This window comes from Ailuropoda melanoleuca, chromosome 13, assembly GCF_002007445.2.
Source record: "Ailuropoda melanoleuca isolate Jingjing chromosome 13, ASM200744v2, whole genome shotgun sequence".
Taxonomy (NCBI): Eukaryota; Metazoa; Chordata; class Mammalia; order Carnivora; family Ursidae; genus Ailuropoda; species Ailuropoda melanoleuca.
The window spans coordinates 70,719,461-70,739,521 of NC_048230.1; the positions used below are offsets into that span (position 1 = coordinate 70,719,461).

At 59.9% G+C, this 20,061-nt stretch overlaps 1 protein-coding gene across 7 annotated transcripts in view; it reads left to right on the top strand.

The window, feature by feature from the left end:
- NOL4L (nucleolar protein 4 like) overlaps positions 1–20,061 on the top strand; it is an 86,179-nt gene that overhangs the window by 49,975 nt on the left and 16,143 nt on the right. For 4 of the 7 annotated variants that reach the window (XR_004619855.1, XR_004619854.1, XM_034641412.1 and 1 more), the window contains exon 5: positions 7,952–8,093. Coding sequence is in view for 5 of the 7 variants with exons in the window: in XM_034641412.1 (XP_034497303.1) it covers positions 7,952–8,093 (142 nt within the window). In the remaining 2 variants the exon portion in view is untranslated. Of the gene's footprint in view, positions 1–3,863; positions 5,172–6,999; positions 7,403–7,707; positions 7,823–7,951; positions 8,094–20,061 lie in introns of those variants that run through there. The other 3 variants (XM_034641413.1, XM_011223717.3, XM_011223715.3) reach the window with 3 other exon arrangements.

Consider the following 20,061-nt stretch of genomic DNA (forward strand, 5'->3'; position numbering starts at 1 on the left):
CGAGTGCCGGGGGGCCGCTGGGCGCACCCCACTCCCGGGCCGTGCGCGCCGCCGGTCCTGGGGGGCGGTGATTGTGTGCGCCGCGCCGCGGTATTGTGCGGCGGCCACACCGTTTGCAGCGGGCTCGGCACCGCGTCCCGGGGAGGAAGGCGTTCTCTGGCGGCGGGGTGGGGGCCAGACTCGGGTTGCCGCCACCGCGGCCGCCGCGAGAAGGGAAGTGGACTGTGTTTGGGGATCTGAGGACGGGAAGCGTTGAGTGGCTGGGAGGGGCTCCCTGCCTCGGCGCGGGGAGTTGAGACGAGGTTTGCAGAGTTGAGCCCACTTCGGCAGGCCCCTGCCCCTCCCCGAAGGAGACCGGTTGCCTTTCTCAGGTGTACCAATGGAGCGGAAGCCGGGGGCATCGGCTGCCCCTGGCGAAGGGGCATTCCTTAGTGAAGGGGACGCGTGGGGCGGGGGCAGCTGGCCGGAGTGAGGGCGCGCGTCCGCGTTAAGTTGGATTTACACCTCCGCCGGCCGCTCTCCGCTCTCCACCTAGCCCTCCTGTGCCGGACACTTTCTCTCGTGGGGCAGGGTGGGGGTGTGCAATCCACATTTTTTATTCCAGCTGCTCGAGTTCAGAAGTGACCGCCCCCCCCCCCACCTGGAGCAGCGTTTGCCAGAGTCCGGTCGCCCCTACTGGGCCGCGCTTCCTGGGGGAAGTTCTCATTAATCCTGGCTAATTAGCATTATTCCTGGAGAAAGGTTAAGGTTAGACCGTCCTTTTCCTTACCAGGAGGCCCACCCCCCTCCTCCCCATTCCCTTCTCCCTTCCCCCTCCCCAAGAGCACAAAAGCACAAAAAGAAAGTGTGAAGAGGCGCAGATCAATGGAGAAGCCACAAACCCATTAATTCAAATGGAACCTTTTCCCCCCCTCTAAAACATTGATTTTTCTTTCTGTCTGCTCTGAGGGGAGATTAATAACCTCCTGATTTCACCTGAAATGGTGTTTGGACTCTGTGATTTCCTCCTCTTTCTGAGAAGGATTGTGGCTTGAAATAGATTCTCCCTTGAGATAAAGCCCTACTTATCCCAGAATCAGCTGGAAACCCCAGCCTGGGGCCCCCAGCCTACCAGGTGGGGGTTGTGGGGAGAGGTGTGTGGGGCTCTCACAGCTCCTCTGGGGAGAACCATCTGTGTGATGGGACTAGGGGTGACGTCTTGTCCCCTGACTCTGGGCTGTAGGTTGGTCTGGGGGAAGGACCCATGGATGGCCCAGGCCCCGGTGGCAGTTTAGTCCTTACATAGTGAATTACCCCTTCATTGGAAAACCATTAGGGCCTAAATGTGTCTTAAATAATACCAAGCTCCTGTCTAATCCCAGCTCTGGGCTTGTTCTATAGAGTAGATTTTAAGACAGCACCTCCTCCCACACCCACTGTACCATGGCTGGGTGACACGACCCCATTCAGCACCTTCCTACAGAACAGCGGGAGCAGAGCACCCCCAGAGCTTTCCTTCCAGCTAGGGAGGTGGATTGGGGGAACTTCTGTGGCCTCAGGCACCTTGGGCTCCTGTGGAGCCTGGCCGCCCAAGTTGCTAAAGAACTTTTTTGTCTTGTCTGGGTCCTTTCCTTGGAAGGAAACTCCTGCAGGGGATTAGCTCAGAGTGGTTCCTCTCCAGCCCTCCTTTTGGCTGGAAGAACCCCGTCTGCTGCAGCTCATCTCTCCAGCCACCCTCTTAAAGAGACCCCTGTTAATGCCAGGGCCTGGGGTGTCAGTGAGGCCCTCGTGGTGAGGAGTGCTGGGAAAACAGCCAGTTGCCTTTGCCTAGGAAACAAAAGCCCATTTTACATTCGATACACTAGTAGGAAGGTGTTGAAAATGCCCACTCCCAGCATTCAGGCGTTCAGGACAGCAAGGACAACAGAGCATCCCCTTATATGTGTGTGTTTCTGACAGACCCTATGTATGTGAGGGAGAACACCGAAAAGGTGGTAGGTGATTGGCTGTCTCAGCCCTCCCCACCTCACATTTCCCAGAAGGGCCTCTATGACTTATGACTAGAGCAGAGCAGGTATGTTCGCAGGAAGGAGTGGAATTGTGCAGGGAGTGTTCCTGGGAGGCTGGCCTCCTCCCCTGGTGGCCAGGTGGGCTTGGAGTGTAGCAAGAAGCGGCTGCCTTGGGACCCCATAGCTCCCAGGAGCTATGGCTCTGACCACCCTAAGATTTCATTTGTGCAATCCCTTCACTACAGGGATTTGAACCCTTGTTGCTTTAAATCCTGGGGGTTTTTCGTCTTCCATTAATAAGCCATCTGATGAACTGAAGTGGTTAAGTTGGGGTCAAATGTGGTTCAGTACCTTCTTGGCATGCTCAGAAGGCTGTGTGTGTAATGCTCGCTGACATGGAGACAAGGGGAAGAATTGCCTCGTACTGCAGAATTTCCAGGGCCTGGAAGGAGCCTGCAGGTGTTCCAGGAGGAGGTGCTCACTTTCCACATCTTGGTGCCCGCCTACTTGGGGTAGAGCTAGTGCCGGGGTGACTGTCCCAGCCTGGTGGTCTTTCTGGCAAGAGCTTCAGCCTCTCGTCAAACAGACCGCATGGGTAAGACCGAGGGGTCTGTCTCCTGCCTGGCCCAGAAACACCTCCAGCACATCCCTGCCCTCCCCCCGCCCCCTTCTCTGAAACACACACCCGGGGCTCCTGGTCAGGGCTTATGGCTTACAATTGCACTAAATTCTCAGCAAATCCTCCTCCTTTTTTTTTTTCTCTCAAAGCAAGTGGTAGAGATAGAGTTACAGCTCAGAGGAAAGGCCTGGAAAATGTTGTGTGAGGCACGCCCCAGGATCCCTGTCCTGGAGGATGCAAATGGCTCAACTTCAGAGACACCAGGAACCTAGTTCCCAAGAAATTGACCCCAGTTGTAAAATAATCAGGTTACTGATAGCACCTGCTCCTAGTTACCCGCCATGGATACAGGCGCGTTTCCACCGTTTCCCCTCTGCTCTCCCATTTTCTCCTCCTCCCAGGCTGGGCAGCGGTTGGTGTTAGTTTGCCTGCAGAGGAGGAAGGGCCACAGAACCTGGGTGGAGAGAGACTGAACCTGCCCATGAATTTTGGACTGCAGATAAGAGCAGGGAGGGTTTGGTCGGTTCCTCTCCTGCCCAGAGTCAGGGCTCTCAGACTGGGGTGTGTCCCAGCGGCTGGCTGCGTGCTGCCCGCCTGCTCCCCACACATTCTTGAGTTCCCTCTTCAGGAAGGCGGTTGTCGCTGCCCCCTTGAGACCCACAATGGCTCAGGCCCTTTGCTGCCGAATGATGGACTTTTATCAACAGGTGGCAAGGCTCTAGGCTTCAAGGTGTCTGAGGGCGGAGGTAAGAGGAGCAACTGTCTGGGCACTCACGGGGAGCTTGGGGAGAGAGGGCCCAGAAGTCCTGGATTGGATATACTCTTTTATTTTCTAATGCAAATGTCACTGAAGCTTGTTTACAGAAAGAGAGAAATTAGTAGACCAAATTCCCTTGAGCGTCCAGGAGGGAAAAGCAAGAGGTGACCTGTGACCGTAGTCACAGGGCTGAGCAGGGCGAGCACCGTAGTTCGGGGCAGGGGCCCGGTCCCTGCGGCCTGCGAGCCTGCGCAGGCGGCCTCCCGCAGCTCCCTCCGGACTGGAGCGCACATTCTGCGCAGCGGCCGCCGGCTCGGAATTGTGCGTGCTGGTAATTGCCTGTGTTAGGAGCCCGCTCCCGGAGCCAAGGCTCAGTGCGAGCGGGTGAGGTTCCAGTCTGCCCTTTGCCACCAGGGGCTGAGCCACGGGCAGGTTGCGCAGGGCTCTGGGCACGCTTCCCTCCCAAAACAGCCTTGAAAGTAAAGTTGTGGCAGCTGTGTAAGTGCGACCCAGACTCACTTGTCCGCGGTTTTTAAGTCGGGTTGACCACACTTGATTCTCCTAAAAAATGGCTGTAGCAGTAGTATCAAAATGTTAAATAGAACCAGCGCCTTCCAAGCCAGGATTCGTGGAGCAGAACCCTGGCGGCTGGGAGAAGACTCTCGGGCCAGCTTGAGAGTCCTGAGAGTCCGTAGGTAACAGGAGAGGGGGATCCACAGCCCCCAGCTTCGGCGTTACGGGCGGGTCAGAATTTCTCGCTGGTGTCTCCCCCTAGGTAACGGGTCCTAGAGGAAAGGAACCTTAGTCCTCTGTCCCCAGCACAACACGAGCACATAGTAGATGCTCAGTAAATGTGGCTGCCTCACTGAAGAGAGCGCGTGTGGGGGTGCGTGTAAATATAGCTTCGTCTCCCGGGAGTTTCCTTTGGGTCTCATCCGGACACACTTTGTCGGTACGGAGTCTGGCTCTCTCAGTTGAAGGGAGGAGGTGCGGCCGCCCTGCGCCGTGGGCCCTGGGAGCAGAGTGCCTGCGTTCGGAGCCCAGCTCTGCGACTAGCTGTGGTGCCCTTGGGCGGCCGGGGTCAGGTCTCCGAGGGGCAGGTACCAGATTCCGAGATAGGTCTGACATGGATGCCTTCCTTTCCTTTATTTTTCCTTTTTCCTTTCCTTTTTCCTTTCCTCTCCTTTCCTTTCCTTTATGGAGCCGTTCTGAGGAAATCTCCCAAAACCCTTGCCCCAAAGGCCCTCGTGTGTGGGCACTGGGTGTTCTTCATTATTGGGTGGTTGGGAAGTCAATATGACATGTAGCTCACCTCTTTCTAATTAGACTTGTCGGGGGAGAGAAGGGTGGAGGGGGTCATTTTGGTGGACAGTTAAGGGATCTGAGTCCGAGAAACCCTAGGCTCTGGGGGGGTGGGGCTGACAGCCGCAGCATGGGGACACTGCAGGGCAGGTCGTGGCCACCTGCCTGCCCGCCAGGATCCAGGTCTCATCTGGTCTCCATTCCAGAACTGTGTGCAGTGGGGCCGAGTCCTTCATTGTCAAACTCAGGCCACATCCTCATTCAACACCAGCATCATACCAGGCACTTGGGCCAGTTCACCACATCTTGCAGGCCTCGGCGGTGGGGGTCCAGGAAACCGCCAGCTCGTCCCCACCCTTGGAAGGACTTGAGATTCTCCAGGGAAAGACAGGGCAAAGCCCCACGGTGTGTCGACACGCCCCAGCTGAGGGGCGTGTGCTCAGCGCTGAGGCTGCCGGTAGCGGCGGAATGATGGAGACCGAGCTGCGGCTGGTGGGTGAGACAGGTGTGTGTTCAGAACTTGGGTTGTGGAGTGCCACGGTAGGGTGGGTATTCCAGGTGAGGGGGACAGACGGAGCAGAGACTGGCAGGAAGGAGTATGTGCCTGGGCCTTCAGGATCGAACGCCTCTGGCTCCGTCTCTTGTAAGCTCATGACCTTGGGCAAGCGCCGTAACCCCTCGGAGCCTGTTTCTCAGCCGTACAGTGCGGCTGGTAACGAGACCTACGTGGGGGGCCTGCGGGGAGGATGAAATGAGAGGGCCAAGGGGAGCACTTGGCACCTGATGAACTTTGGTGTCTGTGAATGTTTTCAGCTCAGCGGAGTGAGGGCAGAGTGTGGGCACCTTGAGCACTGCACCCAGCCGTCCTGCCTTTTCCCTGCTCCGCTCTCAGGACGCCGTGTGTTTACTGGAACAGTCCACAAGCCTTTCTCTGGGCTGCAGACAGCCCCACCCGAGCGATGTGCTGGGATCACTCCTTTGTGGCTCTGCTGCCCCCGGCCTAGCCCCCTGGCCACAGTGGCCTCCTGGCTGCTCCTCAGACCCTCCCCATCCCGGCCCTGCTGGTGCCCGGAAGGCTCCCTGTGTAGACCCCCACATGGCAACCTTCCCCACTTCCTGCGGGCTTCCGCTCAGGTGTTTCCTAACCATGGAGGCCCTCCCCGGCCACCTGACAGCCACAGCCCTGCAGGCCCTTCTCCCGCCTCCCCTGCTTTGTTCTGCCCTGGCGCCCTCCTCACCCCAGTGGTGATGTGTTTTTCTGCTGATTGTCCATCCCCTCCCCTGCTGGACGGTGAGTGCCAGGAGAGCCAGGACTCTGTCTTCCCCCCTGCACAATTTCCCAGCACCTAGAAGGGTGCTTGGCTCATAGTAGGTGCTCGGTAAATACTTGTTGACTGGATGCAAGCAGCGCTTTGAGTAGGTGGTGCTTCTGGATGCTAATAGATTCAGTCTCTTAAATCCTGAGTGTTTCAACAACACCCCAGGGCCGGGAGAGGGCCTTCCTACCTCAGGTCAGACCCTAAGCACAGCGTGCTCTGGGCAGCCGGGAAGGAGCGAGCGCCCAAGCAAGGGTGCCCGCGTTCCTGGCTCCTGGAGCCTGGGTGGGCTCTGTACCTCCAAGGGCCCTCTCTCCGGCCAGCCTCCCCTCTCACTCTTAGGTTCCGTCCTGGGACTGCAGGGGAGAGTGGTGTTGTCCCTCTGTGCCCTTTGTGCAGAGAGAGCCTTTTGAACATGTGTGTCCCTCCGGGTGTGAGAACAGAGTCTGAGTGAGTGTGAGTGAGCGTGTTTTCACCCGAGGAAAACTGGGTGGATGTGCTCTTGCAGAAGGAGCAGGGCAGCCTGTGCGAGGGAGGCGGAGTGTAAGGGTGCGGGTGGGGGGGCGCAAGGGGGAGAGGGCACGAGAGGACACATGGCCTCTGTCCCCTGAGGCTCCCGGGTATGCCTTGCGGGGACCCCCGAGCTGGGCAGAGCTGGCATGGTGGCCGAGCTCCCGTGCTCCAGAGCCAGCCGCAGAGGGTACACACTGGCTGCACAGAAGCTGTAAATTCCAGGAAACTCCCTGCCAGCCCAGCGTGGTGGGGGAGGGGTGGAGGCTAATCCACGCTGGTTCCCTAGCACTTGGAGAACAGATGTGTCTGCCTCGGGGACAGCCTCCGAAGAAAAGTTCGAACCAAAGCATGTTTGCTCATTATAAAAGAGTTGTCTGTGAGGGGGCCCTGGAGGGGAGGCTTTTTTGGGGGGGAGGAGAGGGGGGGTTCTGCCACAGGTCCTTACCAGGGGCCCACAGATGCCATTGTATCTTGCTAGAGGGGAGAAGGGAGGGGGCGAAGCCTGCTCGGAGTGTGGGAGCTGCTGGGTCATCTTTCTTGCATTTTACAGCCAGCTCCCAAACACAGTTGCTCGCAGCTCCTGAAAGAGGCCAGGCCAAGTAGGAGGTGGGGTCCCTTCCCACTGGAGGGCTGGATTGAAGGGGCCCTGCCCTGGGGGTTCCCAGATGACTGGCCTGGGGCTCACTGAAGCCAGCCAGGGGAGAGGAGGCAGGCGTGGTCCTCTCCAGCAGGCCCTCCGGCTGTTTGGAAGGCCCTGGCGGCCCCCCAGGTCCTTGAGCCAAACCCCCTTTGCGGTCCGATTCGAACCCTCCTCGCCTGCCCCACCCCCTTCCTTCTCTGCACTTCTGGGGCTGGCCTTTTCAGCCCTGGAAGCTGCCCAAGAGCATATCTTTGAAGCACAGCAAAGGTTAGGAAGGAGGAAGACAGAAATGTCCTCTGGGTTGGGGGAGTGGGAGAAAGGAATTCCATGCATGCTCCATGGGAGCGGGAGTTGGGGCGGCAGGCATAGTGGGGGCGATGGGCTTGGACTCAGCAGTGCGGGCAGGTCCTGCTACCCCCTTCTGGCCGCCTGTCCCTGTGCAGTGAGCCCTCTTCCCCGGGCTGTGGGCAGGGAGTGGGGAGCGGTGGCCCTTGTTTACAGCGCTTGTTTCAACCTTGGCTCACAAGGGTAAGAGCCAGGCCCTGCTACCCGCCCTTACAGGATGCAAGACCTCGTAATTGTCTTCAATTACAGACAGCACGGCCCTCAGCCCTGGCTTCCGACAGGAACCAGAGCCCGAACCACTTCCACGGGGGGCAAGGGGAGCAACCCAGCCCCTACTGCAAGGTTTGGGGGCTCCCTGTGGCCTTTGGGCCCTTCCGAATACCCACCGGCCCCGGGGTTCACCAGAAATGCTGCTTTGGGGCTGCAGAGACCTGTGCCTGTTGCACACCCCCCTTCTTTGTCCCCGATCAGGATGAAACTTCTGTGAGCAGTGAAGATTTTGATATGAACGACTCCACATGGATGTCAGCTGACCCACACCTGGCCTCCAGCCTGAGTCCCAGCCAGGACGAGAGGATGCGGAGCCCTCAGAACCTCCACAGCCAAGAGGATGGTGAGTGACCCTTGGTGGCCGGTGAGGGAGGGGCCGCGCCCACTGCTGGGGGGCTAGGAATCTGGAGTAGTGGGATCTGGGCTGAGGCCTCTGGGGGTGGCCTGGGCCTGAGCTTCCAGCTGCCCCTGCTGTCCTGGGTGTCTCTGCCGGTGCACTGGCCCTGGTTCCAGGGGCAACAAGTCTTGAGGGTAAATGGCTAGAGCTCTCGAGGGCTGGCAGCCCGTCAGGGTGTCGTGCCTGTGTGCCCTGATGCTATCAGGCTGGTGGGATATGGATGTCGAAGTTACTGCAGTCCAGGTCTGGGAAGGTTATTAGCCAGTGTGTCTGACCCAGCACAGTCCACCTGGCTTCTGTAGCTTGACACAAGGCTGTAGGACAGGGTCCCGGCCTGTCACCTGTGAGCCAGCAGCCAGTGTACGTGTCCACGGTGTGTGCCCAGCCTCTTAGGATGAGAAGTGGCCCGGCCAAGGAGCTTCCCGAGTCCTGCGCCGCTGCCCTCTGCTTTCTCCTTGGGATGGGAGAGTTGGAGTCAGAAGTCAGATCCCAGGGGTCCACTCGAGCGCTTCCGTGGAGCCCCCAGGGGGCCGGGGCTCTGGGGGCACCAGTGCATTGTCAGTTCTGCGCAGCTGTGGGTGTGGGGTGGCACCTGTGGTCGTGTCTCTGGTGGGGCTCTGTCTGGTTTCCGGGGAGGTGATTGGGGGTGGGGGATGAGCCCAGGGCTGAGCCTCAGAGATGTGGGGTGTAGAGCCTGCAATTAGGAGGGGTCGAAGGTCGGGGCCTGGAATGCAGGAGGGAAGTGCAGGGTGAAAAAGGGGTGTAATGTTAACTCTGCGAAACGGGTTAGCCTTAAAGAGTAAATAAGGGGTAGGAGCCTTGCAGTTTGGGTCAAAGTTCGTCTCCATGGCAGAACCCGCGCCTGCCTCCCGACTGCCCTCACAGGCCTGAATCCGGCTTTGTCTGGGAGGAGACCCAGCCTGGAGGCAGCTGGGGAAGCCGGGTCAGGGCCTGGGGAGCCCAGAGGGTGGTTTTGCCAGGACTGGGGTACAAGGCTGCTGGGAAAGAAAAGACTTTTGTGCCCTGACGCCTCGTGAGGTCAGCAAGACCCCCTCGTGCTGTGAGCTTCGCCACCAGAGCCTCCCAGACCAATACCACCTCCCAGTATTCCCACGGGGTGGAGGCAGCCACATGCTGCTGGGGGCTCTGGGGCTGGGAAGTGCCCAGCAGCTGACCTCCCTCCTCATCTGAGCTGGTCGAAGGCCACACCCAAAGGCCACACCAAGGGCCAAACCAGCAGGGCTCAGCCAAGGGCGTAGGATTATACTTTCCCAAGAAGGATCCAGAACATTTTTTTAAAAACCTGAGTAGTAGGACTGAATGGGGGCCATATTCCTTCAACTCATTCTTGAAAAATCCTTATGTTATTGTTGCTCAAAACCATCATCTGATCTCTGTTGAAGACACTTCGCAGGGAGATTTGGTGCTTTGGGGGGGGGGTCAACAGGATCAGGAAGTACAAGAGAGTGTTTCTGTGGGGGTCACAGCCGCCTCAGCATCAGTTGCCCAGCTGCCTGGGGCTCGGTTGATCGTGAAGATGAAGTGGAGAGAAACAGAGACACTGGTAGGGTCAGTGCATCCAGTGGCCGGTCCCACTGGAGCTGCACGGGGGAGCCTACCTGGGTGTAGTCATGCATATCCCCCTGCCCCTCCTGTCGCCCCAGGCCCTCCTGGTACCAGTGCTGAGGGTGGCTGGCCTGCTGACAGTACACGGGTGTCTATCAGGGCAGGCAGCCAGAGCTGGAGACAGGGAGGATGGTGTTGACCGTGATACCATCAATTTAATTATTTAATCAGAGGCTGTGTCTGGAGGCTGTGGGCTGATGTGCTGGCCAGAGGCAGACCTGGACCTGGTGCAGGGGGTCACAGGCCTTGAGAAGGCCGGCCCGGTCTCTGCTGCCCCTTCTGGTTCTAGATCTGTTGGTGGCTGCTGTGTTTCTCCAGAGCAGTGGGTTTCCGGAGGGGTTTGGCTAGGTCCAGACCTGGAGGTCCCACCCTCCAGCCCCCATGGTGGTCTGCAGCCAGTTCCCCTGTCTGAAGGTGCTCACAGTGTGGACACAGGCCAAGATCCTGCTCCCATCAGTGAATCAATGGGAGACTGTCGGGGTGTTCTCGTGTCCCCCATTGTTAATGACGGGCTGGGGTGGGGACAGGCCAGGCAGGGCCTCAGGGTGACCCTGTACTCCGAACCCAGACAGTAGCCCTTCGTGGTGGCTTGCTGTGTGGTCTCTGGCCATTAGTCCTCCATGGAACCGGCAAATTGGAAAGATGAGGTCTGAAGCCCCCATTGTGAGTTCTGCAAGGCGCAGACCATGTCAGTCTTGCTCTCTGCTCTGTCCCTAGTGACTCCAGCCGCACGCTTGGCACATTATAGGGGCCTGCTGAATATTTGTTGCCTGAATGAATAAAGAAACAAACATTTATCAAGACCTACCCCCAAGCGCACCATCCAGAGGGGATAGAGGCCCACTCCTTTTTGGGGACAAGTTAGGCTCTTTGTTCCTGAGGACATCCCCAATCTGAGCCCCTGGGTCTTTTCCCTTAGCCAGAAAATGTGGGGACCCCCAAGCCTGTGCCAGGTAGCACCACCCCTGCTGGCCAGTCATGCCACCCAGAAGCCTCTCAGGAAGTTGGGTGGTTTGCACATGGTTCACACCTGTTGGTGGATGTGTTGGAGCCCTCCTCTCTCTCCATCCTGCTTCTCCCCCCTCCTCATCCTCCCCCTTCAAACTGTAACAGATGCAGATGAAGACTGGCAGGCAGGACAGGTCCCAAGGCCGAGACCAGAAATGAATTAGCACGCCCCCCCCCCCACCAGCTTGCGCCCGAGGCTCCCCAGGAGCCGGAGCGTGCCTGCTCGGAGACATGTGCTTCCCTCCCCCAAGTCCACCGCAGCCTGCAAGCACTCACGTCACAGGTCTCTTGTCTGGGTACTGTTCGTGGCTCCCTGGAATCACGGTGGCAGACCCTGGGCTGGGGGGCACCACGCGCACAGTGCTTCCTCTCCGGGGACTGTAGCCGCCTCGGTGAGCACATCACTCTCGTCCTCACCTCACCAGACATGGGAGACGAAGAAAATTTGGGTGATCCGTCCAAACTCAGGAGGTAGTGCCGAGGCTGCATTGCTCTTTCCGCCTTGGCAGGTGTCGGCCACGCGTGAAGTTCCCCAGAGACGGGCAGGGAGCCTGGGAGCAAGAGGAGTCTCCCCTCACACGCTCGGAGCACTGGTTTCTTGGGGCCTGAGTGACCCAGGCTGTTCCTGCTGCTGCCTCTTGCCCACGTGTGGCCGCGTCTTTTCCAGACCCACTGCTAAACCCTACCTGAGGCTTTGGGCTTTGGGTCCGAACGGAGCTCTCTGCACATCGTAGGTGCCTAGAAAAGCGCTTGGCCCAGGGGCTGCCTTCTGGGGGGAGAGAGAAGCCAACTGTTGGGACTTTGTCCAGAGACACTGGAGTCTAGCATTGACTTGCGACCGAATAGTATGTCCGTCTGTAATTACGCCCAGTCACTGGGATTCTGTGTGATGTCCGCCTCTTCCCGCAGACAGCGTAGCACCTGGAAGCTAGGACCCCAGCTCCCGGCATGGAGCAGGTGGGAGGAGTGTCTGGTAAATGAATGCGTGAGTAGAAAGGCGCCCTAGAGCACCCCCCCAGCCCAGGTGAGCCGGCGGGCATCTGGAACTTCACCTGGGACTAGGCCAGTGTCTGGGGCTGCGGCTGGCGGGCCAGGCGGGGGCCCACTCCTTGATTGCCCCTTGATGTGCTTCCCTGGCCTCCTGTTCTGCCCCTTCCTGAACGGAAAATGTGAGGCCCGGCCTCCAGAAGGGATGCGAGGGGGTGGGGAGCGGACATTACTCACCTCCCCAGCAGACAGGAAGCCAGCGCCAGGGGAGAGCAGAGGGTCCCGCTTCCCTCTTCCTGCACCCTCGTCTTCCTGCAGGGTCGTGGGGGTGGGGGTTGCTGGGCCGGGGCCTGTGGTGTCCTGGGGCCTTTCAGGGCCTCTGCTTTGTGCCTCTGAGATGAGACCACTCCTCCAGGCCTCTGGGACCCACCGGGCCCCCCGCTTCCCTCCCTCCAGTGCCGGGTGCCAGCACTTCCTGTCTGCAGCCAGGACGGTTTGGAGGAGCCTCCCCTCTGGTGCCCATTGCCAGGCACTGAGGGGCCTTTGGTTCTTTCAGGCTCTTAATTGGTTTCCTCACTCGAGAGCTGATAAGCCCTGTTCCTGCCTTTGAGGAAAGGGACAAGGGACAGGCCAGGAACAGGGATCCCTGGGGGTCTAAGCTGCCTGAGGGCAGCCGTGCCGCTGGAGAAACGTGTCTTCTGTTTCCCCTTGTTTCACAAGTATTATTTATTGTAAAAAAATTTAGGAAAAAATGGAGCAAAAAAAAAAAATCAAAATGACCAATACTTGGGGCATATTTTTCTCAGTCTCTTCTGTGCATATAATAAAAGTCTTGTGTTCTTAAAAAACAAAAAAAGGCAGGGGGATCATGTCGTGTTGTAGCCACTTTTTTTCCTCCTAATGTCATTTGCTTCTCTTGTCAGTGATGTGGCATTTTTTAAAGATTGTCCAGTCATCCCAGTGACTGGACTCCTCATTCCCGAGCCTGCCATGCGCTTGGGGCTATGACCGAGCCTTTCCTACAGGGAAGGACATGTCCTCTCCTGAGGGGGAAGTGACTTGCCCAGACCACAAGCGACCACAAGGGTCTCTCTGACTCTGGAGCCGGTGTTTGGGCCATTTGTGGGAAGGACATTCAAGTCCCTCTTTTCCATTATTACAAACGGTGCCACAGGGAGCATCTGTAGGGCCAAGGCCCTGCACCGGCCCAAGTGTCCTCTTCTGGGCTTTATCCCCAGCCCTGACCATGGAGTAGGCACTCCACAAATGGCCTTTGAGATCTCGTGGCCGGGCTGGGGGACCAGCGAAGCCCCTTGGAGCGGGCTGCGTGTGGTGTGATGTTGAGGGCTGGCAGAGGGGGCCTGAGGCGTGCCTGGGAAGCTCAGGTAGTGGGGGCAGGTGGAGGCTGGGCAGGGAAGAAGATGCTGAATGCCAGAAGCTTCCTTTGACTCCAAGCTCCAAACAGGAGAGCCGGGGCAGAGGGCCACAGCCAGGAGGATGGAGAGAGGTGGGGTCACCTCTGTGGGTTCCCTGCAGGCAGGCCCCAGGCCATCACCGTGGGTCTCCTGAGCTGTTCTGGCCTGCCCTGTCCCTGCAAGGTGGTCTTCGGCAAGTTGTTGGCTCTGATTCCTGGCTCCTGCCTAAGGTAGCCTGGTGACTGTGACCATTGACCCTGGGCTCCTTGAGAGCTCTTTGTGAGAAGCACAAGGCTTCCTGCCTGCTGGCTCTTGTGTCCTTGGGTAGGGCCCTCCGCTGCCCAGAAATGCAGCCTGGGCAGCAGAGGCCGTCCCTCTTTTTCTCACTGGCCTGGGCCTCTCCCTGGGTGCCTCCCCTGTCCCTGCAGGGCGGTGTGCCGGGGAAGTGGGCTGGCCACAGCCTCGCTGCCCTGCCCCAGGCTCCTTCCTGCCTCAGCTCGATCCTTACTCCTTACTCCTTGCAGTAGGGCCTAGGGCAGATCGCTCTACCCTCCCACCTCTCCCCGCACCATGGCCGGATGAGACAATGACAGAGCTCAGCACATGCCTGGGACGGGGAGGCTCCGCCAGTGGTCATGGGGCCATTTCCTCGTCAGTGGCGTGTGTGGTGCTGGGGCACCGGGAGCCGGGGTCCACTGCCAGCTGGCATGCACAGGCTGGGGGCTTCTTCTCCTCATTCCTCCCGTTCTCCAGACCCTTCATTAGCCCCACTTGGTCCGGTCCTGACTCTTTCTCTGTTCAGGTCCCTCTGGGTCCCCTCTGCCCCATGAACCCTCTGTCGTCCTGACCACAGCTCCATCACAGCATCACGCCAGTGTCCCTTGGTCCTGTTCCTCCCCCAGCCCCAGCCCGGCCTGAGTCTTGCGTCTTTGGAAAGAGAGCTGGAGCGGGAGGGCAGGCGCTCACGACGTGTCCTGGCATCTCGTGACTTCCTGCCCCACACCCCACCCACACGCGCCAGGGCCCTGAGTCCTCCAGTACCCTGCTTCTGGATCTGGCAAACCCTGTCCCAAGCTTTCACACTGGCAGGCAGCTAAGCGGGCTGCTATGAGTTGGTTCCGCTGTCCAAGGAGAAGGCTTCTGGGCAGCGACTTGCCTCCTGTGTCCCAGCCACTGTGCGGGGCCCGAGGATGCCACACGTGTGTTCTTGGCAAGGGGTGGATGCTGCTCGTGTGAGGGGGGCGGGGGGCTGTACCGCTCGTGAGGAAGGGGCGAGTAGGAGTTGGGACCAGGCCACTGGGGCTCCGTCACCGGCATTACCCGTGAGTCCTGGATACTTAGTTCTCTGTAGAGAGAACGCTGTAGTTCTCTGTAGATGGCGCCCATCCTCCCACAGGCCCATGGCTGGGGTTGGCGCTCCGGGGCCTGCGGCAGCTGACTCCCCGTACACCCCACACTCAAGGTTGGGTGTCCACCCTGCTCACCGTCACGTCAGGGGGGAGGATTGTGGCCCCTTAACCATGGCCTGCCGGGGATGGCTTCTAAGGGACTTTTCCTGCAGTGGGCTTTTATACTGAGTGTTCTCTCTTCCACACCTGTTGATCTTGGCCCTGTCCACCCCCGTGACCCTACCTGTCTAAGGTGAAGCTGGGCCTGGGCCCCAGTCTCTGGCTACAGGTCATACTCCCTCCTTCCAGAGCAAGAGCTGTTTGTTCCTATTCAAGACTCCAAACATCTTCACGGAATGATCCCCCTGCCCTCCCCTCCCCCAAGGAACAGAGACCTGGGGCCCAAGTCCTTCTGGCTATTGGCTGAGGGCCACTCTGGCAGTCCCGGGTCACAGGAAAGTGTCCATCATCAGCTGGGCTGCAGGCTGCACAGACAATGCTAGGCTGTCCTGGCCTCTGGCCACTGAGGGGTGAGAGAGGCTGGGAGACAGCACCGAGAGATCCCTTTATCCCAGGAGCAGGCTGGGCCCACACAGCCCTGGCCTTGTGCAGGCTGCCAGGGTCTGAGGCGCCCAGATGCCTGGGGAGGACATTAGAGTAGGACGGGCTCCAGAGCCTGAGGTGAGGTTCACCTGCTAAGAAAGGGAGAGCAAGACCCCACACATCCACCTGGAAGATTGACCTGGGTCTGCTGGGCACTCAGGGAAGTCCGAGCCCTCCTGCGGCTCCTGGCCCTTAGTCTAGGATGCATTAGACCCCAACTTCCTGTTGACCCTCTGCGGACGCAGCCCCTGCTGTGCTGGAGAGAAGGCCCAGGGTGGGGGGGGGCGTCCTGGAGAGACGTTGCTGCCCTAGCCTGTCCAAGGACGACCTTCCCGGGAACCAGGAAGTGACCGGAGCCACGTTGACGTCATCACTCTGACCTAAGGACTGGGGTGCACCAAACCCGGGCCGGCTTCCGGGAGGGCTGCTGGAGGACTGGCCAGGGCCCTCAGACACCGCACGCACACACGGGTGCTGGGGCCCTGACCGGCCCCCTGAATCATTCACACATGGTCGCCTGAAGTGGCTCTGTTTGCTCTCAGAACACATGATTTGTTTTGGGGGGAGGACTGGGTGCAGTGGGCATCTTGGCTAGAGCTTCGTACATTGAGTTAGCATCGATTTCTCACTGCCTGTGCTTGACTTAGAGGGCGAGGTCGGGGAGATGTCAGCTGGGGAGACACAGACCCCGCCTGGCGCAGTGGGCGGGGTTCCCCTGGCCGCGTTGGACCAGTGTGTGTGTGTGGGGGGGGAGAAGCAGGGAGGCGGGGCAGAGGTGGGGGCCCTCCCCTAGCACGGATGGGCAAATGGAGGCCCAGAGGAGAGAGAGGGTGGGCGCTCTGGGGAATCGGGAGCCGAGCCAGGTTTGGCCACTCCCGCTGTGTGACACAGTGACTTCCCTCAGGGAACTTCTGGTTCCCGCCTGAAGCCAGCCGCAGGGTGCTGTGCAAGGCAGGGACAGTGAGTGTGCCCCATGCCTCACACTTCCTTAGTGGCCACCTCACAGCGGGTGGCACCAAACTCATCGCTGGGTTGGACTCCCCCCCAGGGGCCAGGACCGCCCCCCCCCAGGGGCCAGAACCCCCGGGCTTTCCGCTCTGAGAGAAAGGATTTCGGCTTTAGGGGGAAATCAGAAACTCTAGGTCTGCCGGAGAGCGTGGCCGGAGACGGCTCCCGACCAGGCCCTGCAGACAGGTGTGCGGTGCTTGTGGAACTCGCGCTGACTTTCAGAGCCTTCGTAGGAGAAGAGAATGTAAAGCAGCTGCATTTTAGCACAGCATTGATTACTTGTTGAAATAAGATTTTGAATATATTGGGTTCAATAAAATAGATGATTGAAATTCGTTCTCTCTGGTTCTTCTCACTTCCGCGCTGTGGCTGCTAGGAAGCGGGCAGTTCCGTGTGCGGCTCCGACCCGTGGCTCTTGGACAGCGCTGCTCTAGGCTCCCAGCGCCCCTGGGCTGGTGGCACCAGGAGCCCGGAGGGGAGCAGGGGCCGGCCCGCCGCTGGAAGCGCGAGGCTCAGGTGGGATGCTTACGAGGGACAGCTAGGTGGGCAGCTGGGGCCTGAACGCCAGACTGGGGGCTGGGCACCCAGTGTGGCCGCATCGTGCGGGACGGTGGGATCCCAGGGGTACTGCCTCCAATTCCTCTGTGTCCCCTGTTTGACCCTGAGGCCCTCCCCCTTCCTTCCGGGAGGAAGAGCTGGGTAGCCTGCCAGGAGCCTGGTGCTCCTGGGAACTATGCATCATGTAAACACGGCCCAAGCCACTGGCCTTTGTCATGCGGCGAGGGCCAGCCCTGGTGAGGTGCACACCCAAATTCAGAGCAGGCCGGTGCCCCCAGACTGCAGCCTGGAGCCACGGTGCCCAGGAGGAGGAAGGGCTGGCTCTTCAGACTGGTGTCTCCATGGCCCTGGCCCACGGTGGGGCTGCAGCTCCAGCGCTCCTCCCCCCCCCCCAGCTCTTTTGTGTGTGAATTATTGACGCCTGCTCCCCTCCCCTGCCCGGCCGCTGCGCTGCCTGCAGCCCACGGAGGGGGCTTGTGGCCTCAGCCGCAGCACCTCTGGCCGCAGAGGGCAGCCTGCCCCAGGTGGATGCTCAGCGCGGGGTCCCAGGGACGGAGGGTCTTCCCACCTTGGCCCTGCCCGCCGCAGGAGCTGGTGTGGGTCACCCACTGGGAGAGGGTGCTGCTGGCCGGAGCCCCAGAGCCCGGTGTGGCGATTGGCGGCTCGCACAGAGCCAGGCTTGTGTGGGCTGCGGGGCGCTGGCGCCCACATAAGGGCATTGTTTGCCGAGGTAAAAGGGGTTTTTGTCTCCTTCTGGAGACGGGGCAGAGGGAGGAACAATTTCCCCCATTCATCACTAATTCCCCCATTTGAATAGCAGCACATTGCCCCACGGTAAATAGATGGGCACCGCGGTCCTTCCCTGCCCTAGGCATTCCGGGCACAGGTGGTGGGCTCTGAGTCTTGCCCGGAGCGGGGCGTTGCCCTTCACCACAGCTGGGGAGGCCCGGTTTGGGGGAAATGTTCAGAAGGGGCGCGTTCCCCATCTGCTTCCCCTGTGGCCACTCAGCGTACCCTTTTCTGCGTCGCTCATACAGTCACAGGTGGGGGGCAGTCTTGTGCTGCCGGGCATTGTTCTAGGCTCCAACAGCCTGGCCCCGGGCAGAGTGCCCGTCCCGGAGGGGGTGCCCGTCCTGGAGGGGCTGCCTGTCCTGGGCGGGGTGCCTGTCCTGGGCGGGGTGCCTGTCCTGGAGGGGCCTCCTGGCCCAGCAGCACAGGTGAAGCCAGGGCAGGGACAAGGGGGTCACTTCCAGCTGGGTGTGGGGCAGGTTCGGCTGGCACACGTGCCTGCCCAAAGAGTCCCGAGGCCGGAGGCCTGCACCCCGGGAAGGCCCAACTCCTGCGCCCCGCTGGTCGGGCCCCCGCTGCCCATGGGGCCGGCTGGGCCCTTTCACAGGGTCATAAAGTGTCAGAGCCCAAGAGGGCGTCGGCGGCAACTCCCTGGACTGCAGATAAGAGGAGCCAAGGAGACAGGCTGTACCCAAGGTCGGGAGACAGCGAGGCCCCGCACCTGCCCCCCCCCTCGCTGGTCTCATTCGGGGATGGGGCATGGGTTTGAGTACGCGTCTATAGCTCCTTCAAATCACACTTTTTTGGAGGGAATGGGGAGGAGGGAAGAATTCAGAGTGGACCAGAACCTCAGCCTGCAGTGCTGGCCCTGCTCTCTGTTCCTTCTTTCCCCAAACAGTGCCAGGCGCTGCGGGGGCCACGGCTGCCCCGGGCACCCCCGGGGGTACTAGCCACCTCAGAACAGAGCCAGGGGGATAGACCCTGGGGTTTGTGGTGGGCCTGGCTCGGGCTCCTGTCCCTTGGTTCCTCCCTGAGGGAAGGTTGTGGATTACTCAGAGACCAAACCGGACACACGTGATGCAAACCTGCCTCCATGTAAGGACATTTTTGGCTCCTGTAACCAAAAAGTCTAGGTTCTTCTTTGGCTTTAGGCACGGATGGACTCAGGGGTGATTTGTCCAAGCCAGCTCTTGGGCCCTGATGGGCCCGGCAGCCCTGGGGGGTGGGGAGGAGCACTTCTTTCCAAACATTTCAGCCAGAGCCCGGGGGGCTGACTTTCATGGGTCCACCTTGGTCAGATGCCCACTGATCACTGGGATGGGCTGGGCTGACCGGCCAGGCGTGGGGCATGTGCTCACCCTGGAAGACGCGGGGTGCCCTCACCAGAGGGAGGGGTATGGTTTCTGGAGAGGCAGGAATGATCTGGGCCCCCCCAGTACAGCCCTGCTAACTCTGGGTCTGCAGGGCTGGCGGGGGTGGGGGGCAGCTCACAGCAGGGGACTAGGCACGGGCCATAGACATAGTACGTGAGAAGGTGATTAAAATGCTCTGGAATAAGTAGGTAAAGGGGTCAGCGTGTCAGAGTGGAGGCAGGGAGGTCTTACTGAGAAGGTGACCTTGAAGCAAATCCCTGGAGGGGAGGGAATGCACCAGAGAGAGCTGGGGACAGTGTCCTGGGAGGGAAGAGCAGGTGGAAAGGTGTACAGCTGAAGCGGGGTGACAGCAAGGGGGGGCGCCCCTGGTGGGAGTCTGGTTCCCCCTTAGGGGTTTGAACTCAGTCCCTGCAGCTGCCACTGCCTTGGGGGGCTGACGGACAGATCCACTCCCCCCGCTCCCCAGCTGCCCTTTTGCCCCCACCAGCGTGTGGGGGGGGTGGGAAGGGGAGGCTTTAGCCCCAGGGCCTTCTCAGCTTCCTCCAGTGAGGCTTCCTCCATGGACTACTTCCAAAAAGCCTTCCCTCCTTCCCTTCCATCTTCCCTCGGGCCCTGCGGTCCGGGCTGGGGGGTTGAGAAGCAGGGATCAAGGGCCAGAAAGCTTACAACTCTGTTTCTGGAGCCCAGTCTCTTCTAGAACCCTTATGTTTGGTTTTTGACTTACTAGAGTATGAGCCCCCAGGAGAGTGACCACCCCTCTCTTTTCATTGTTGTGTCCCCAGTGTCCTGCACGGGCTGACGACCAGTAAGTGTTCAAGCAAAGACGGGACACGGGCGGGCAGGGCATCTTCCAGGCGCTGCCCTCCTCCTCCCCCTCACTGTGCCCACCTCAGGTGTCACGCCTCCCCGCGGGGCTGGGCTCCAGGGGGCCCTCGGAGGCGCGCGCGCGCGCGCGCGCGCGCGCGCGCGTGTGTGTGTGTGTGTGTGTGTGTGTGTGTAGGAAGTAGATGGGTGAAGTGAGAGGGGGTGTAGAGAACCAGCTTTTATTTATTTTTTTAGCACCTACTCTCTATACCAGGTATTGTCTATATCTTATAAATCCTAATTTACTGACAGGACGCCCCTTTGGAAAGGAAACTGAGGCTCAGGGAGGTCAAGT